Source organism: Hylobates moloch, unplaced genomic scaffold, assembly GCF_009828535.3.
Source record: "Hylobates moloch isolate HMO894 unplaced genomic scaffold, HMol_V3 SCAFFOLD_3, whole genome shotgun sequence".
Classification (NCBI taxonomy): Eukaryota; Metazoa; Chordata; class Mammalia; order Primates; family Hylobatidae; genus Hylobates; species Hylobates moloch.
In genome coordinates, this window is record NW_026652278.1 from 37445189 (window position 1) to 37464315 (window position 19127).

The 19127-nt window shown below is 42.3% G+C and overlaps 1 protein-coding gene across 2 annotated transcripts in view; it reads left to right on the forward strand.

The window, feature by feature from the left end:
- Nucleotides 1-19127, forward strand: part of BLNK (B cell linker) — an 82811-nt gene that overhangs the window by 15898 nt on the left and 47786 nt on the right. For both annotated transcript variants that reach the window (XM_032135711.2, XM_032135705.2), the window contains exons 2-3: nucleotides 8569-8634; nucleotides 13096-13145. In XM_032135711.2, the coding sequence (XP_031991602.1) occupies nucleotides 8569-8634; nucleotides 13096-13145 (116 nt within the window). The remainder of the gene's footprint in view (nucleotides 1-8568; nucleotides 8635-13095; nucleotides 13146-19127) is intronic.

Here is a 19127-nt window from a genome sequence, read left to right on the forward strand (position 1 = left end):
AAGGAAGGATTTATTTGTTCTGTTTGTTTACAAAGAGTCACTTTCACCTGAGACACTCTTTAATCCATTCCTACATTCAAATTAAACAGGGATTTTCTCTGATTAGCAATGCTTTGCATTCCACCCTTTCTGAAAGACAAATGAAAAAAAAAAATCCTGAAACCTGCCTTTCATTTTCCTCTGTGACAGCACTAAAGAGCTACAAGGAAAACAAGATGTTTTCTGATCTTCTTATTTCTACTAAACTTTTTAAAAAAGTACTTCTTACAGATAATATCATCTGTTAAATCATCTCCTGTATTTAATAAAAATTATTGGAAAAGTGTTTTTGTCAAATATGTAATTTCTTGGACACCTCTTGTGATCTGGCCGAAATATCTGCATGCAGCTGCCCTCCCCATGCCCTCTTGGCCCTGGAAGAGCTCGCTGTCCTTCAACTCCATCCTTCCTGAACTTGTTTATTCTTCTACGTGCCTAGGGCTGTTCTCAGCCTGCAGATACCCTTCTGTGGATTCTCTCTATGGATTCCTCTTGTGCTCTCATGGCCAGACGATCTTCCCTGGGGTATGTACAAAGTTCTCCTATCCTGATAACACTGTCAGTGGTTCTTAACCTTGGCTGCACATCGGATCCCCTGAGAACCAATGATTCTGGTTTAAATGGTCGGGGGCAAGGCCTGGGTATCAAGATTATTAAAAGTCCCCTAAGTGATTCTAATGTGCAGCCAAAGTCAAGACCGTTTCTTTAACCTACCTTTTCATCCAAGAAGGAGATGCAGAAAGATTACCAATTGATGTAAGGTCTAAACTTCAATTCATAAAAGACTCATTGAAGGGCCAGGTGTGGTGGCTCACGCTTGTAATCCCAGCATTTTGGGAGGCCGAGGCGGGCGGATTACCTGAGGTCAGAAGTTCGAGACCAGCCTGGCCAACATGGTGAAACCCCGTCTCTACTAAAAATGCAAAAGTTAGCCAGGCGTGGTGGCAAGTGCCTGTAATCCCAGCCACTTGGGAGGCTGAAGTAGGAGAATCGCTTGAACCTGGGAGGCGGAGGTTGCAGTGAGCCGAGATCACGCCATTGTACTACAGCCTAGGGGACAAGAGTGAGACTTCGTCTCAAAAAAAAAAGACTCATTGAAGAAGGCTGGGCTGTATACATTCAGCTCCTGGGGTCAGAGTCCCTGCTCTGCCACCAGGCTGCCTGGGAAGAGAAGGCAGGCAGGCTGGAAGCATCACTGTGCCCGACTTGTATTAATCTGAGTCCAGGTAAAGGTGAATGCCTGGCCATTGGCAACTACAGCCAATTCCTTCTGCTGTCTTCCCCTTGTTGAAAGCAGACATCATACCATTGACTAAAATTCCATTGCCAGAGTCTTTCCTTTCCTGGGAAAATGCCTGGGTAAGCCTTTGGCCACTCATTATGGAGAAAAGAGTAAGATTTGTTGTTGAAGCTATTCCAGGCTATGGTGGATGGGGGAAGATACTCTGGAGGTTGGGGAGTCATCTTTTTGCTCTTTCCATTTAAACTTAGCCTAGAAGGAGATAAACCGGCCTAATCCTTTTTTTTCCCTTTTTTTTTTTTTTTTTTTTTGAGACAGAGTCTCACTCTGTCGCCCAGGCTGGAGTGCAGTGGCACGATCTCGGCTCACTGCAAGCTCCACCTCCTGAGTTCAGGCCATTCTCCTGCCTCAGCCTCCTGAGTAGCTGGGACTACAGGTGCCCGCCACCACGCCTGGCTAAATTTTTTGTGTGTTTTTAGTAGAGACAGGGTTTCACCGTGTTAGCCAGCATGGTCTTGATCTCCTGACCTCGCGATCGACCCGCCTCAGCCTCCCAAAGTGCTGGGATTACAGGCTTGAGCCACTGCACCAGCCTGGCCTAATCCTTTAAAAATGGCTCTCAACCTTCTGTGTGCGTAAGAGTCACTAGGCCTAGAAAATTTGTTAAAATGCAGATTGCTGGGCCCTACCTGGAATTTTTATTCTATTGATATGGTTTAGGGTCCAGCAATCTGAATTTCTAATAAATAAATACAGGCAATCTTTAGACCTTACTCCAGAAAACACTGTTTCTGAGCGTGATCTGGAAGAGAGGCTGGGTTTGAAGGCACAAGAGGGAACCTGAGATTGTCCCCTCCCTCCCTGCCCCTCAGGTCCAAGCCTCTTGATCCCAGGCTCCCAGAAGCAAGGCATTCGGCACTTATTCTCACACAGCCTTTGCTTCTCCTGGTCTCAGATTGCCATGTGGTCTGGTCATCTCTCTGCTCCCTCAAGCTGAGGGGTCCTGATTCACCGCTTCTTGTCACGCCTACTTGGATCAGAGTTTCAGCTATTTAAAAGCCTCTCAGTTTGCAGAGGAAGGAAAGATGCAGGTAAAGCCTAAGGATGGTGCTCACTTATGAAAATATTCACAATATAGTAGTAAGTGGAACACACAGGTTTCAAAATATCAAGAGTGATCTTAGTTGTGTAAAATCTGTACATCTTATGCATGGGTAGTAAAAATTGGAAAGCTATTCAATGGGAATCCTTCTAGAAGATTCCTCTATTCAACCTGCAGCAGAGGGACCAACAACCAGGAGGCCCTGGGAAGACAGGAAACATCACAGTACCAAGCCTGAGGCCTGCCTGCCACATCCTCATTTTCTTACATCCTTTTTCTAGGTTGGAGTCTTTGCAGGATGAGTGATGGTAAAGACAGCCCACCCCCCACCAACAGGGATGAGGTCGAGTCTTAGTGCCACTGCCACTGCATTCTGTGTTGGTCACTTAGAGCACGATATTATAATAGCAATGGCAAAATGGTCCCGACCGTGGCACTCTGCTCCAAGAAGGGCCAGTCCCTTTTCCATTGTCACGCAAGGAGAGGGGCACGTTCTGCCTGCAGTCACTTCATCTCCATTCTACAGCTTTTGCAAACTGTGGCTCAAGAAGAAAGTACATGACTATAAAATAAATTACAATATATAGGCATAGGTTTGTCTGAATTCATACAGAGAAAAGTCAGCAGTCCTGCAAAGAAGCTGCAGACTGAAAAGCACACACCCAAATTATGCTTCCAATTGACCACCCAACTTATTTGTCTGAAACTTTGCACTTGAGTTAATGAGAACTTAGTTTTTCCCCCAAACAGGTATTTGCTTTATTTGCGCACAACTAAAAGGCCCACAATAGAAAAAGGCATGATCTATCATAGCCATGCACAAAGGATGGTCTCCCAACTGGTAGCATCAGCACCACCTGGGAATTTGTTAGAAATGCAGGGGCTGGGCATGGTGGCTCATGCCTGTAATCCCAGCATTTTGGGAGGCCGGGGCAGGCAGATCACAAGGTCAGGAGTTCAAGACCAGCCTGGCCAACATAGTGAAACCCCATCTCTACTAAAAATACAAAAAATTAGCCCGGCATGGTGGCAGGCGCCTGTATTCTCAGCTACTCGGGAGGCTGAGGCAGGAGAATCACTTGAACCCGGGAGGCGGAAGTTGCAGTGAGCCGAGATTGCGCCATCACACCCCAGCCTGGGCAACAAGAGTGAGACTCTGTCTCAAAATAATAATAATAACAAAAATTAAAAAATAAATGCAGATTTTCTGACGCACCACAGACAACCCAATGAGAATCTCCAGGGGTGAGGCCCAGCCAGTTGTGATCCAATAGCCCTCCTGAGGTCTATCGGATTCTAAAGTAAGGCACTTTAAAGGCAAAAAAACCGCTGTAACTTTCAAATGGTGACTTTTCTACTCTCAGTGCATCCTGGAATTTAAATCTCTCAAGATTCAGACTTACCCAGGGTCACACTACTACAGTGTGACTAAGTTACATGTCTTAATTCAAAAGCTTGAAAATTAAAAACAAAAGAGAGAATATAAAATTTGATTTGGTTTACACAAGTATTATAATTATTTATATGACCTGCTCACCATTTTTAAATACCAAAATGCCATACTGCTTAAAATTACAATACTAACATATATTTTAAAACATGTATTAGATAAGCTTTGTTCTTCATTTTATTTTGTTACATGAGCATGGCTGTCTCTCTATGACTTTAGAAGATTAGGACATTGTGACCTTATTATCCATCTCCCCACCATGGAAGGATATCTCTGAATGAGATAATCAAAGTGAAGCTGTTTTATGCCTTACCTATCTTTACCTACACACAACTCATCTCAGTAAAAGGATTGCTGTTTGAATCCAGAACAACCCCTCCTGGAACAGACCAGTTGTGCATTCTTTTGCTATGGCATGTGCTATAAGTTGTAATAAGGAGCAAAAAGCACTTCAAAATGAAATGGCCAATGCTAGAGAGCAGCAGAGCTGTGCGTCACCAGATGCATGGACAGTTGATATAATGAGCTAACAGCATCACAGTAAATCTTGGTTTGGGGCCACTATGTCTTCCCAGATCACAGAAGTTTGGCAGTTGTAACAAAGCAGTCTATAGACATCAGAATTTGTGTGAATGAGATACAGAGAGAAAAGAAAACTTTAAAATATAAAAAGTATAATTTATCTAGGGTGACTATAGTTAACTATAATTTATTGTATATTTCAAAATAGCTAGAAGAAAAGATTTGGAATGTGCTCAGCACAAAGAAATGATAAATGTTTGAGGTGAGGTGATGGGTTTCCCCATTATCCTTATTTGATCATTACACATTGTATGCATGTATCAAAATATCACATGCACCCATAAATATCTACTGCTATTATGCATCAACTTTAAAAAGTATAGTTTATGTAACACTTCAGTAACTTACTGTAATTATATAGTTACATAGTATAATTGTTATTGTTATAATAATACACAATAAAAAGTAATTAGGAAATGCCAAGAAGCACCAAATGCCAAATTGAGCAAATGACAAAATTGCATCCAATTCTTTTGCAACATTTTGCATCTGTTTATTTACATCCACAGCAAAATCACTTATGCAAATTGGCCCCTGGTTCCCTATTACTCTGCCTGTGTCCCACTCTTGACAAATTTCTGATCGGATTCTTCACTGCTGGCTCATTTTGCTCCTCAACCTGGTTAAGCATTAACTTAGGCTAAAGATACTCCATCCAGTTACAGTCAGCTTACAACCAGAGCTGCCCTCTGCCCTCCATATGAAATTATTGAATTTTTTCCAATCAATCCACTTCAACCTCTCTTTCTCTCTTTCTCTCTTCCTCTCTCTCTCTCTCTCTCCCCCTCTCTCTCTGTCTGTCTCTCAATCTCTCTTTCTCCCCACTGCCAGATCCGTTTTCATTTCCTTCTTTCCTCTATCTCGAAGATTCTCTATAATTCCTCAGGAAAAGGAGAAAAGGGTTTGGCATACAGTATATGTGAACAAATTCTAGAAAACTGTAGCGTTCTGAGGCAACTCAAGGGCCCATCTGAGGGACCCTCTGTGTGTCTCTCAACCATCCTTTTCTCTCTGCTACTGAGCCCATAATATGTGCCTGGCTCTTTCCTGAGCTCTTACACTTGTATCATCAGTGTGCCTGGCCTCCCTAGCTAGGGAGTATAAGATGTGGTCTCATTTCCTTTGTTACCCAAATTACAATGACTTGGCACAAGACCCCTGACACATACATTTGAACGTGGGCCCCTCAGTGGGTCCCTCACTTATGTAGATAATTCTCCAAGATGCAGCCATACGGCTGTCCCAAAAGAAGTTTCTCCTATCCTTCTACTTCACACTCCAGCCTGTCCTCCCTCCACCCTTCCATGCCAGTGGAACACTCTCTTCCCCAAGGCCCAGCTGAGGCCGGGCTGCAGCTACTACAAGATCTTACTGAAGATTCAGGGACAGCAGAGAGGGATTATGTGGTTGAAAATAGCTAGCGATGGCTCTGGCTATGGCTTTTCTCAGAGCAGAGGCGCAGACCCAGCCTCAGATTCAGGGATATCACCCCCTGCCATCGCCCCAACCCCCACCACTGAAAATCCCTCAGGTTTGTCTGTGCTCTTCAGCATTCTAGCGCCTAACAGCCATTAGCCCTAGAAGGAGAGAGATCGCCCCAAAATCCGCAGCTTAAGTTCCCATTTTACGTTTGAGCAATCTCCCTTTTCCCAATTCCCTATCCAGTAAATTTCACTCCACTCCCTAAGTGCTAGATGGCCTGCCCTCAATAGAGCAGCCCCAGCAGAGCACCAGCATCACTGCACTGTTTAGCTTTAAATTAACACTTGGTAGAGGACAGCCATAGGCCTGCCCAGGCAGAGTTCTTCTGAGAAGCTGTCCTCTTACCCTCTAAACTGCTCCACTGCTGCACCAAAAAGTAACCCTTCTGCCGCACGGGCGTTCTAAATTCACAAAGGGCCAAGGTATTATTTCTCCCAGATGTCCTCAACCGACAGTTTCCTAGACCTATGCTAAACTATTTCTACTACCTAACCCAAGGCCTAGCTCCCAGAGTCAGAGAAATCTGCTTTCAGGATTATGGGAAAATCACCATTTCCTACAAGAACAATAGCTGTGTACAGCTCATTATCTCAAGGGTCCAGTCAAATGGTTTTCTCAGAACAAAGGAAGCATTTACCTGAAAGGTGAATTAAAACATCCTACTCTTTCAGGGAAGAACCATGTGAAATTTTATTATACATTTTTTAAGTCAGAAAATTATTATGAGGAAAACATAACATGGCCCTATCCTCCCATTTAATATTTTTCTCCATATTTGTATATAACACAGATAATACAAATGATATCTACACATGCTATAAAAATTCAAATATTTTAAAACATCATAAAGTAATAATCCCTTTTTTAGAAAGTAGAAGTTCCAGGCAGCAATATAGATGTATATTCCTCTTTTTTTTAGGGTTCTGTGGCATTCCATTGCATGGATCTATCAGAATTTATTTAACTAGTTCCCTTTTAATGATTAATGAGCATTGGGTTGTTTTCAGAGTTAATGGTTGTGGGGGGAGGGCAGAAGAAGCAGGGAGAAGATTAGAGAGTTCTTACACATCATGCTGCAATAAACATGCTTATATGTATATACTGATTTTTGTGACCATTTTCATAAGACAAATTCCTAGCAGTCCAATTGCTCGGTCAAAAGTCATGGATGTTTTAAATCTTGACAGATTTGGTTGTAACAATTTACCTTCTTAACACTGGATATTATCACACTTGTTATGTTTTGCCAGTCTGACAGGCGAAAAGACATCTCACTGTTGTTTAGATTTAGATTTGTTTAAATATAAGTGATGTTCAATGTCTTTTCATTGGTCTATTGGCCACTTGTATTTGTTTTCTGTTAGCTGTGTGTTCATATCTTTTGCTCATTTTTCTATTGAATTATTTCTCTTTTTCTTACTGAGTGGTAAGATTTCTTTGTAAATCAAGAAAGGCTGGTGCAAAAATAATCGTAGTTTTTGCCATTACTTTTAGTGGCAAAAACCGTGATTACTTTTGTAGCAAACTCATATGTAGTTCTTATTATTATTACTATATACTGCAAATATTTCTTTCAGCATGTCATTTATCTTTTGATTTTGTACGTATTCTTACCAGTGGAGGGTCTTGATACATATTGTTACCAGTGGAGGGTCTTGACTATGAGTCTTCCAGGTTCTTGGCATTTTGAACAAAGAATTGGACAAAATGCACAAACAAAGCAACAAAAGAATGAAACAATGAAAGCATAGATTTACTGAAATGAAAGTACACTCCACAGAGTGGGAATGGGCTTGACCAAGTGGCTCAAGAGCGCTGGTTACAGTATTTTCCTTCTAGGGGTTTCCCATTGGTTACTTGGTTACATCCTATGTAAATGAAGGAGTGGCCTACGACCAGTCCGATTGGTTGCAGAAGTTGATCAATCAGAGGCTGAAGTTAAGGTACAAAGTTACACAGGAAGACTTGGCCTGGGACCAGTCTGATTGGTTACAGGAGGGGATCAATCAGAAGCACTTTCCATTTTTCATCTATAACACAGTGCAAAGGTAGTAGCCTCTGATCCTTTTGTTACTTGTGCATGGAGAGGTGGGGTTTTCCATTTGATTCAGTTCTAGAAAGTCAGTGCAAATTGGCCTTAGGTTCCCTGCCTCCAGACCCTATTCTCCTGCCTCAATATTACTTTTTGTGCTACAGAAGTTTCAAATATCAGCCAGATTTAATAGTCATTTTCTTTATGACTCCTAGGTAAGGAGTAACTTTTAAATGGAAGTTTTAATAGATGCTACCTACTAACATTTAACAAAAAAGAACCTTGGGCCTGATTGAAGCCTCTGCTGTGTCCACAGAGTAGCATCTATATTCGTAATGTGGATGCTCTAAGACAATGAGCAAGGAATCAGAATATCTTTCGTCACAGCCTGAGACTGGTCCAGACATCCCAACGGAGGGGGACACAGCCCAGTGACCACATTCCTTATAGAATCAGTCATGCTTCTCCTTTGCTAAAGTAGCAGATGGTCAATTTAATTAAATACAATATAATTCATCCTATTTGGAGGTTGTTTTGGTAGGGTTTTTTCCCCTTCTTTTTTGTATTCGAGAAGAGTAGAAGACTTTTTTAAAAAGTCAGACCGGTTATTAATATCTTATGTTTAATTTTGTTTTTTACAGGCAGCTTCAAAAGATGGTCCATGATATTAAAAACAATGAAGGTGGAATAATGAATAAAATTAAAAAGTAAGTTCGACTCTATTTAAATAATTATATAAAATAAGTCAACATGTGCTACATGGAAGAAAACAAATTTCTCTGTTACCTGGATGAGAAGTTTCAGCCTCTTTAGCATGTAACCCTTCTTTACTGTTGGCTGGAATCCATGGTGGCCGGGTCTACATTCTGGAACAGGACAAGTGAGTACGGTGGTACTCAGTGGACTTTGATTTTCCTTCTCACTGCAGGGAAGGTGAGCTATGCCCATTCAAGGTACCTAACAAATGTCAAAGCAGGAAAATCATTTATATAACCATTCAGCTAAGCGCTATGAAAACACGTATGGAGAAATCCAAATGAAAAGTTACAAAACACAGCCCTAGCTTCTTCAAGATGCCATGTAAGTTTTCCTTTTTTGGTTTTCTTTCTTTCTTTTTTTTTTTGAGACGGAGTTTCACTCTTGTTGCCCAGGCTGGAGTACAATGGCACAGTGTCAGCTCACCGCAACCTCCGCCTCCTGGGTTCAAGCGATTCTCTTGCCTCGGCCTCCCGAGTAGCTGGAATTACAGGCACCCGCCAGCATACCTGGCTAATTTTGTATTTTTAGTAGAGACAGGGTTTCTCCATGTTGGTCAGGCTGGTCTTGAACTCCCGACCTCAGGTGATCCGCCCGCCTCAGCCTCCCAAAATGCTCGGATTACAGGTGTGAGCCACTGCCCTCAGCCAGTTTTCCATATTTTGATTTCTGCTTTTTGAATTATTACCTGAAAATGAACTTTTCGGTTGGCACTTGGAGAGGGAAAGCTAGCATCTCAAAACTTCTTGTACATCAAAAACTCTTAAGCTTTTTTTTAAAAAAGAGAATAAAAATTGTACATATCTGCATTTGCCACTCAAAATCTGAGGTAGACGTACCTTAGTAGGTCTTATATACCTTAGTAGGTAAGTCTCTTTCAAGAGAAAATGGGAAATGGTATTCTGTTAAGTCTTTAAATTTTTAAAATAAAACTAATACATATTCACCAGGGAAAAAAAATCAAACAGGCCAGAATTTTATGAAGTCAAAATCTCCCATTTCCTTATATCTCCATCTTAACCCACTCCCCAGAAAGGGACATTGTCATGGTAAGTTCAATGTGTGTATATATGTATGTATGTGTGTATAAGTATGTATATATGTATGTATGTGTATGCTTAAACACATACATACATACACTGACATGTACATACTATACACATACATTTTTGTCATAAATGGTATAATAGTGCATACACCATTCTACCAACTTGCTTTGTTGGTTTTACTTAAGCTATTTCATGGACATCTTTATTTGTTAGTAAGTAAAAATTAACCATATTCTTTTCTGGACAGATGATTTAATAGTCTACCTTAGGCCGGGCGTGGTGGCTCACGTTTGTAATCCCAGCACTTTGGGAGGCCGAGGCGGGCGAATCACGAGGTCAGGACATCGAGATCACGGTGAAACCCCATCTCTACTAAAAAATACAAAAAATTAGCCGGGCGTGGTGGCGGGCGCCTGCAGTCCCAGCTACTCGGAGAGGCTGAGGCAGGAGAATGGCGTGAACCCAGGAGGCGGAGCTTGCAGTGAGCCGAGATTGCGCCACTGCACTCCAGCCTGGGCGACAGAGCGAGACTCTGTCTCAAAAAAAAAAAAAAAAAAAATAGTCTACCTTAAATGTATTACAATTCAATTAACTAGCTATATATTGGTGGCCATCTTTAAGGGGGGATTTGAATTTAAACTGGTACAACATTTTTGGATAGCAATTTGATAATAGCAATCAAAATTCTCTGGTTGTTTCTTCCAATTTAAATGTCATGAATAATACTTTAATAAATGTTCATTGCAGACCTTGAATATACCAGTAGGCTAAATTCCTAAAATGAAATTTCCAAATGGAAGAAGTTGTGTCCTTAAAGTTTTGATTGCTATTACCAAATTTTTCTCCCCAAATTTTGGACCAAAAAATAGTTTATAGAAGTTCATTTCTCTATGCATTCAAAAGAGCATCCTTATTCTTTTTAATCTATGCTAAAATTAAAAGTAAGAAATCACTTTTGGTGGTATTTCCAGGCTATGAAATGTAAATGAGTCTCTATGCATAAGTGATCATCATAAAACATAAATGGCCTTCTGCTTGTGAGGTGGTGGTCGTCTTACAGAGGAGGAGAATTTGGCTTCATGTTCTGTCTGATGAGTGGGAGAGGTGTGTGATGATTTTCGCTTATTATTTCTGCTACAGATAGAATCTCATTCTTTATGAGACAGTCCTTGTTACAATCACTAGCAATTCTAGTTGCCAGTTTTACAATACACCAGTTCTCAATAACATGAAGCCTCTGCATAAAATGTTTCTCTATTCCATGGCCCCCAGTTGCCAGTTTTACAATACACCAGTTCTCAGTAACATGAAGCCTCTGCATAAAATGTCTCTCTATTCCATGGCCAGTCATATTTACAGCAGCTGTGGAGCTCAAGTTTTTTCTAACAGCCTCTATTTCAAACGTTCTGCCCATTGGATGACCAAAGCACTTTTACATGACAAATCATGTTTCTTCTCAGCCTGGAAATTATGGCCACCATAGTCATTACCCCGGGTGACGTCAGGGGCCCTTTAGCTCAAAGTGACTTGCAGTTACACTTTTACTTGAAGCCAGGCCACAGGTGCTACCCTGAATGGAGGAAGCACGCTTGAACACGCTGGTTCCCTAACACAAGACTGTGACAGAGTTTTCACTGGTCTACGGCCGCGTGAGAAAATAAGGACCATGAAGTGTTGGGGGTTGTGTGCAGCAGCCAGCTACAGAGCAAAGTTCAACTACGCCTTTTATTCCTAGTGTTGAGTGGCCAGCAGTCCTTTAGTGAGTTTTTCCTTCATTCTGAGATGATTTGGGGGTGTTAAAATACCCTTCCTTTTCTTTTATGAAATGATAGTAATAATGGATAACAGGTGGTTTGTGCTTTTGGAAATTTTACTATTCCTTGAACCAACCTGGGCACCAGACCCAGTTTTGTTTTTGTTTTTCTTCCTTGCAACACCTTGGATGATCTCTGTCTCTGTGCCTCATCATGTGCCTAATGATAGTATCTTCCCAGCCCACCCTGCTGGCTTGTGAGGAGAATTGAATGAAATAATAGATATTGAGAGCCAATGAGAAAAAGAAAACCAGAATTTCTATGTAAATATATGTATATTTTTGCAAATTACAATTTTGGTTTGTAAATTCTTTTTGTGTGCGTTTTTTAATCAAACACAAATTTCTATGCTTTTTTTTTCAAAACATGAAAAGTTTGTATATAATAGCAGTTATACTGCTTCTATTGAAGGATATGATATTTTAGTAAATAAAGGCTACTGGATATAAGTTTTATTTATGTATATTTTAAATTTCATTAAGCAAATAATTCTTAGTTAAAATGGGTAATAATTATTCAAAAATAATTGACTATAAACCTTACTCATTTCAAGTAGTGGAAAGGGAGGTATCAGAACTTACAAAACTTGGAATAGTTTTCTAAAATGTAATTTCAATTTTCTTCTTTTATTGAACGAAGAAGGATCGTGACTATTTAGCACATTTCATATGAGCATTATTTTAGTAAAGTTTTGAGAGTGCTTAAAACAAGTTGAATACCAAATATGCTAAGTCTCATAATCTCCAATCCTGAGACACTCACTGTTCACTTGTTCGGCTTTTTTTTCTTTTTAAAGACAGTGTCTCGCTCTGTCGCCCAAGCTGGAGTGCAGGGGCGTGATCATGGCTCACTTCAGCTTTGACCTCTGGGGCCCAAGTGATCCTCCTACCTTAGCCCCTCAAGTAGCTGGGACCACAGGTGCATGCCACCATGGCTGGCTCATTTTGTTTATTTTTTTGTAGAGATGAAGTCTCACTATGTTACCCAAGCTGGTTTTGAACTCCTAGGTACAAGTGATCCTCCTGCCTTGGCCTCCCAAGGTGCTGGGATTACAGAAATGAGCCAGTGTGTCTGGCTTACTTGCATTTTTAAAATGGTGCAAACGTAATTTTAGCCCAACCTACAACCAAAATGCTTACTGTAGCTGATTTTTTCCTGTTAAACATTTGTAAGTCATTAAAATGTAGTTCATCTTATCTAACCTTCTTATCAACACTTACCTTACCAACCAATTTATCTTCCTTGAACCTCTGAACTCAGTGCTTACTATTATCATATTCTGACCTCTCTGAGCCCTTCTCCACCTGACTTCACCTTTGCCAAGTCTTAGCCACATTGTGCATGCACTGGGGAGATGGGGAGAGGTGGAAAACCCCTGACTAATGGCTTCACTACATTTACAATACATCAGATCTGTGCATTGATGGGTCCAAGAGAAGCCATTATGCTATTAGTTGTCTATCTATTCTCTCTATATCAGCTTCTAGCATCGGCTTTGACAATCATTGTTCTGCTCACTGACCTTTTGTCTTACGGTTGTTACCTCCAGGCTAAAAGTCAAAGCACCTCCAAGTGTTCCTCGAAGGGACTACGCTTCAGGTAAGGTATTTCTCAGATACTTTAACTGACTCTTGACTAATTTAATGTTCATATTTACATTGATGCTTATGGAGAGGGAAATATGCTATCCTCATTTGGAAACAAAAGGTATCTTTTCTAATTTCAAGAATGACTAAATCTATTAGGCATTTTGACTACAGTGGAGATGTAGTTTTTTTATCCATCCATCCACCCACCTATTTATTGGTTACGTATTAAACATCTTCCATGTGCCAGGCACATGCAGATCTGAGGCAGGAATACAGTGCTAAAAGTTAAAGACAGACTCTACATTTGAGGAATTTATAGTTTAGAAGGGAAGATAGATTATTGTATTAGTCCGTTTTCACACTGCTTATAAAGATATACCCGAGACTGGGTAATTTATAAAGAAAAAGAGGTTTAATGGACTCATAGTTCCACATGGCTGGGGAGGCCTCACAATCATAGTAGAAGGCAAAAGGCATGTCTTACATGGCAGCAGGCAAGGTAGAATGAGAGCCAAGAGAAAGGGGAAACCCTGGATAAAATCATCAGATTTTGTGAGACTTATTCACTGCCACCAGAACAGTATAGGGGAAACTGCACCCATGATTCAATTATCTCCTACAAGGTCCCTCCCACAACATGTGGGAATTATGGGAGCTACAATTCAAGATGAGATTTGGGGGTTACAAAGCCAAACCATATCAATTATGTTAAAAGTAATTATAGGCCCAGGTGCAGTGGCTCACACCTGCAATCCTAGCATTTTGGGAGGCTGAGGAAGGCAGATTACTTGAGCCCAGGAGTTTGAGATCAGCCTGGGCAACATGGCAAAACCCTGTCTCTACAAAACATGCAAATTATCCAGGTGTGGTGGCATGCACCTGTAGTCCCAGCTACTCAGGATGCTGAGGTGGGAGGATCACTGAGGTCAAGGCTGCAGTGAGCTGTGATCATGCTACTGCAATCCAGCCAGGGCAACAGAGTGAGACCCTGTCTCAAAAAAAAAAAAAGAAAGAAAGAAAGAAAAGAAAAGTAATTACAATTCAGTGATAGGGGAAGCACAAAGTTCTGTGGAATTCCACAGCAGCACTAATGAATCTAATCTGTGGCTGGGAGTGTGGGGGAAGTGGGGAAGAGACTACTTCCTCCATCAAAAGCTGTTTAAATTGATACTTGAGGATTGTTGAAGGGGTGGGGGTAATAAATTATTGCTGGCACATTGCTGACACTCAATCCTGACACTCAATCCTCTCCAAGTTTAGCCTGCAACCTCATTCCAACTAGGATCAACTTTGGCAGGAAAGAAAGGTTGAGATTTGTAGTGTTTCTGGCAGTGGTGAGCCAAGTAAAATATTCAATACACGTTTCTTTATTAGAACAAATACGTTGGAGGATAGTTTTAAAATCTCTTTCTATAGTGTTAATTATAAAGATTTCCTGAATATCCCTTAGTGAAAACCACAGAGCTACAGACATCATTGATGATTCTCAACAGGGCAACAGCCTAAAACCGAACCATAACCTTAAATGAAGCTTACTATTTTATTTTATTTTTTCTGCCACTGATCAAGATAGCAATAAGTCAGATAGTGCAGTTCCTCCTAAGGGAATCTTATCACACTGAGAAATGCTGACCAACCTGCCCAAGTCTGGTTACAGGCCTGTTGGACCACTCACTAATTCACAGAGTAGTTATTGGCATCACCCTGCCAATCAGTCAGCAAGTTTAGACAGTCGGTCAGGGGATGCCAGTACAGTCTGGCACTAAAAGAGAGACCCTGTTCTGGGCTTTAATATCTACCTAATCAATAAGTCAAGGAAGCTTCCTAGTTACATGAGAACAAACACATTCCTCCTTCCAAGTTCTAAATAAAGAAAAGAAACAAAAGCAGACTCAACCTGTTAAAGAACTAAAGAAGTTTGATGGGAAAATTATAAAATCATGGAGTCTTGGGTTTAAAAGGAACCTCAGAGGTCATGTAGATCAATATCTGATCCAGGGCTTAACCCCTATCCCACCACCATGCACCTCCACACACAAGGCCCAGCTTCTGCTTGGACACTTTCTGTGATGGTTTCCCATGGTCTAGCAAGGGACAGACAGCCCTGGCTGGATATAGATACAATCCATTTCCTTATGGCTTCCTATGTCTCTCCTGATGGCCACACAGTTCAAGCCTTTAAATATTAAGAAAAGTAGAGCCAGGCACGGTGGCTCACACCTGTAATCCCAGCACTTTGGGAGGCCAAGATGGGAGGATCACTTGAGGCCAGGAGCTTAAGACCAGCTTGGTCAATATAGTGAGATCCCATCTCTTAAAATATAAGAAAAAAATATTAAGAAAAATGGAAAGAGTTGTCCTGTGCAACTTCAAAGGAGAGAATTAAGAAGTTAGGCCATCTGAGTGGTTTCTTCTCTGGGATAAACATCTCCAGGTGCTTCAGCTCTTTCGCACATTTTCTGATTCATTCAACACGTGTTTCATGAGTGTGTCCTGTGTGACTCTCACTGTGCTAGATCTGGAGTGGGGAACAAAATACAACCCCTGACCTTACAGTGCTGAGTGACTAGTGGGGAGTCAGATAAGAAACAAGAAAGCAAACAGGTAAATATAAATTAGCAAACATGGTACCTGCTGTGAGGGAAGATGGAAGGGTGCAATGATGGGGAATCAGTGTGGGGTAGGAGAAGAGCTTAGGTGGTCTGGGAAGGTCTGTCTGAGAAGGTGACATTTAATTCGAGGATTTGGGGACAAATGTGCAGGAATATTTGCCACTTTTAGATGAACCAACAGCATCAGAGATACTGGACACAGATGCCAGGAGTTCAGAGTCAATTGTTGGAAACCTAAGTGGACTGACATATCTGATTTCAGGGCGGACATCTCTCCTGATTGTCCCCTCACACTCACCTGTCTGCCTGCTCATCCACCCACCCAGGCCCTCTCCTTTCCATCTATTTCTGCTTAGGGAAAAGGGAGGTAGCATCCATCTATTATTCATCCTTTTGCCTAACGCACACACTTGGGATCAACCTTGATGCCTCCTTTTCCCTCACCTTCTACAAAAATTAATCTTCAAATCTCATTGATTTGCTCTTAAATGCCTCTTAAATATTTTTTCCCTCTCTATTCCCATTGCTACAGCTAAGGCCTTCATCATCTCTTGCTTGTCCTAGGGTAGAAGGCTCTAAGTAATCTGCTTAATTCCTGATTGCATGTAGTCCTCTCAAATTCCACCAGAAAATTGTTCTGAAATAAAATTCTTTTTAAATCTTTTCATGGCTCTACATTGCCAACAAGAGGAACTGCAAACCACTGAGCCCACATACAAGGTCTTTCAGCTTAGCCACTAACTGGCTGTGTAACCTTGGGCATCTCATGCTCCTTTCCTCATCTATATTATGCAGGCCTGAACTAGAAGATCTGTCAGGTCCCCTCTAATACTAATTGTTCTGCACTCCTGCAGAAACACAGATCTCTGGGGCTCAGGGCCCAGTGATGAAGTGAGCCTCTCCTAACATTCCCTGGCTTTAGGAATTCACATCTTCCAATCTCCCTGATGCTCTGAAGTGTTCTCTTTTTTGTCCTCAGACACCTGCTCCCTATCAAATAGTCTTGATGTCAGAACATTTAATCCCTCCTGGAATGCAGAAGTGTGGCCCAACAGGATCTTCTAAGCCTTGGCAACACAAAGTTTGGTTCCCAGCTAGACAGCATCAACCTCATCTGGAGCTTCTTAGAAATGCAGAATCTTGGCCCCACCCTAGAACTACTGGATCAGAATTTACATTTGAGCAAGATCTCTCGGGGATCTGAATGTAAATCACACTTAAGAAACCCTGCTATAAACCACCATCTCTGTCCCTATTGCCTTTCCTGAACTAAAAGACAAGTAGATTTTACTCCCTCAATCCCTGACCCCTGCAAATCCATTGATGTTCCAGGGTCTCAGAAATGCATCTTATTGCTTTGCCAGATGACTGGGGCCTTGCCCGGTTTCCCCTGCTCTTACACTCAATCCCCGGAAATGGTCCAAAACCACCATCACCACCTGCAGTTAGCATCCTTCCTTGCCGTTCTCTCCCCCACCCTAGCTCACGTCCCAGGAGCATTTCCAGCTGCTTCCCCTGAGCCTTGAGGTTTCTGCGCAGCTGCATGTCCAGGGCCTCAGAAATCAGCCCTGAGAGCTCCTCCCGAACCTGGGGAGTCTTTAGGATCTTGGAAACCGTAGTGTGTGGAGGCCAGAGCCCACCAGACCTCCTGAGCCTGGGAGGCCAATCATGTGTCCTATGGAGCACTTGAACCACCAAAGCCTCCTGAAATGCTCCAGCTATTTTCCCCCCACACGTTGGATTTATGTCCTCTTTCCAGTTCTGGAAACAAATGGCTTCCCAAAACCCTCTAAGCCAAGAGTGCGTTGACCTTGGTGATGCTGACCTTCAGAGAGCAGAGGATAGAGAGGACCAGCAACTGCCCTGCAGGAGGTCAGTCAAAGAGTCACCATACCCTCTTCCCTAGTTAGAGTACAGAAGGACAAAGCTTGAATTACACAAAGCATGGAGACCTGGGTCTCCTCCAGGGATGCAGATCAGGCCAGTGTGGAGCCTGCTGCCTTCAGTTCAGACCCAGCAATCCCAGTTCAGTCCTTCCCTGAGGAGGAAACATCGCCGCTAAGGAACTGCTGGCCCACTGGGCAGAATGCATTGCCCCAAGCAGCTGGCATTGCTGTGGGAAGGGAAGATATCCAAAATCTGTTGAGTATTGACTCTGTTCTGGGCATTAAGCTAAGCTCTTCACAGACATATCTCATTTAATCTTCTCATTAGCACTGTTATATAGAAATTATGATCTCGGTTTTGCAGATGAGGAAAATGTGTCTCAAGGACATTAAGTATCCTGTCCAAGGTGACTGCAGCCACTAAGAGGAAAACCCATCCCAGACTCCCATTTTGCAGCTCCTTGCTTTGATCGAAGCTCAAGTGTTTATGCTTTTGGGGGAAATTTTTTTCTTATTCTGAAGGCACTAGAGCTCCTGACATTAACGCAAGAACACGCTTCCCAGTTCCTGAGCTTTCACAGTTGAACAGCCTTCGGTATCTTTGAAGTCTGAGGTCTGGCTGGGGATGGAGGTCAGGGGGAGACCAGTCATGGTGCCCGAGAGTCTACTGGGATCACCGCAGATGCCCCGTTGGTTACCCCACAAGTCCCTGAGGAGTCAGAACTGAACAGAGCCCCTCTCTTGTACCCTTGGGCTCTGATGTCCAGGGCTCTGATGGGGTGGCACCCCTGGGAGGTCCACCTGTGACTCCTCCTCTGGCTCTGCTATCACGCAGGGAGGAGATCAGAGCAAATATGTGGTGGAGGGGCGGGAAACTCACTTACATGGAAAAAATAAAAATCCAGAGCAAAGAAGGCACTTGGACAGGGATTCTTGGGTAAATGCCCACACAGAAATATGGGGTATGCATAACGATCCTTTGTCCACGAAAGAAGTGAGATTTAACATTGCTTTTGTCATGGGCCTGGTGCTCCTAGTGCAGCCAGCATTTACCTAGTTTTCTGTCTCCCTGTTCACATTCCCCTGGAGGTACTGGTCTTACGCTGACATGGGAGAGCTATATCCAACATCAGTCCTGCCACAGGGAACTAAGAATAGAGGAATGACACTTGGGCTCAAAGGTATTTTAAAGCTTAGAATGTCCTGAAGGATTGTCCAACCCAAGCTTCTCATTTTAGGAATAACTGGAGACCAGAGAGGCAAAGTGACTCCTGAGGTCATGCAGTGAGGTGATGGCTGAGCCAGGACTATGTCTGCCATTGCTGTACCCCCAACCCTCTGTTAATGATCCTGTGAAGGGATGAATAGACATACAGACAAAGGGAATTTCTATGATGATAAGTATTTCTTTTTTCGCCCTGTCACCCAGGCTGGGGTCCAGGGGTATAATCATGGCTCACTGCAGCCTCATCCTCCTGGGCTCAAGTGATCCTC